General features: G+C 38.6%; 1 protein-coding gene across 3 annotated transcripts in view; it reads right to left on the bottom strand.

Moving 5' to 3' along the window:
- Positions 1–1436, bottom strand: part of col22a1 (collagen, type XXII, alpha 1) — a 99729-nt gene that overhangs the window by 63354 nt on the left and 34939 nt on the right. For all 3 annotated transcript variants that reach the window (XM_032534839.1, XM_032534840.1, XM_032534841.1), the window contains 2 exons: positions 925–960; positions 217–246 (listed from right to left, as the gene is read on the bottom strand). In XM_032534839.1, coding sequence (XP_032390730.1) covers positions 217–246; positions 925–960 — 66 coding nt within the window. The remainder of the gene's footprint in view (positions 1–216; positions 247–924; positions 961–1436) is intronic.

Raw genomic sequence — 1436 nt, 5'->3', positions numbered from 1 at the left:
CCCCCCCCCCCCTTTGCTCCCCCCCTGAATTACTGCATTTGTCATAATGGGAATTAACACTGCATTAATAATCTGATACGTTATAATTATTTTTCCTTTATACACAGTAGTTAATTATACTATATGATAATTAATACTAATTGGGGTAGCCTTTGAAAGCTCGACTTTCAGGTCAAGGAACACATTAAACTGTCTGATAACGGAACAATGACTCACCTTTTCACCCTGTAAGCCTTCTTTGTGAAACTGAAATTATAAGAAAAGATGAATAAATAGTCAAATTAGGTTGTTTTTTCAGTTAGTCAAATCTTTGACGGATTCATTGTGATTGCTTGGACTAATTATTGTGAAGAAATGAGGCCATGGGCAACAGAACTGGCAACGGGGTTATGGATCTGCGATTTGGGTTTTATATCACATACCGGTACAGCCCTAGTGATAAGATTGTGGAAAAGGAGATTCTGCTATTTATTGGTTGGACTTTTAATTTCTGTGGATTTCTTAGTGTGTGTGTATAGAGGGCATTCAGGTCCATTTTACTCTTACTATTGATTTGTAGGGATTGCTTGTAGTTTTATTTGGGATGGTACTTTCTTAGCTTTGTACCACTGATTGATGATGGTATTTATAGATCTCTATTCATTTATCTGGATTTTATTGCACTTTAGGAATTACAGACACTTTAATGATGGATTGTAGGACCTTCGTCACTTTCAATTTTGTGATTTATGTAATCCATGTGCTTTTTTTTTTCTTAATGTGGATTTCCTTTTGTGGTCTTTTGTTGTGCTGTGATTGTGTTACATGTATGCCTTTGCTGCACCACAAATTGCCCCTGGGGGGACGATATCAATAAAATTCATGGTCTTCATTGCTAAACCAGCCTGTAATTCTTTATCCTTTTGGTTTATTTTTGGTACTCACCACATCCCCAGGTAATCCGGGAAGGCCTCTCTCCCCCTGTGACGTAGTTCACAAAACAAAGATGAAAAACCCCGTCATTAGAATCAAGAGACTTTCAGGGTGAAGCACCTAGGGCAACATGCTAATGACACGGCAACGACCATATTTTAGAAGATGACACGTGTGTACTTATCGTAGGCCCAAAGGAAAGTGAAACTTGTGGGTAAAAGTACCATGGGAATATATTGTGCTTATGGGTGTGGTATAAGCATGTGTGCACCACTAGAAGACTCATCAAAGTCAGTAATTACAGACAGACAAATGAACGCTGCATTTTATTTTCTCAGACAAACGAGTGGGCTGACTTTGATGGTACAGAGGAGACTGAGGAATGTCTGGAGAGGGCAGACAGTAACTTGGAAACTAAGATATAATGAAACCTCTTTGAAATGATATCAACTGAATAGGATTATGCTTACGGCAAAATCCTCTTTCTCAAGTGAACAAGGTGTTTTGCATGTAGCCGAGACGGG

The sequence above is a fragment of the Etheostoma spectabile genome, chromosome 14 (assembly GCF_008692095.1).
Source record: "Etheostoma spectabile isolate EspeVRDwgs_2016 chromosome 14, UIUC_Espe_1.0, whole genome shotgun sequence".
Taxonomy (NCBI): domain Eukaryota; kingdom Metazoa; phylum Chordata; class Actinopteri; order Perciformes; family Percidae; genus Etheostoma; species Etheostoma spectabile.
Note: the sequence above shows the minus strand (reverse complement) of the source record. Positions and strands in the feature narration are given on the sequence as shown.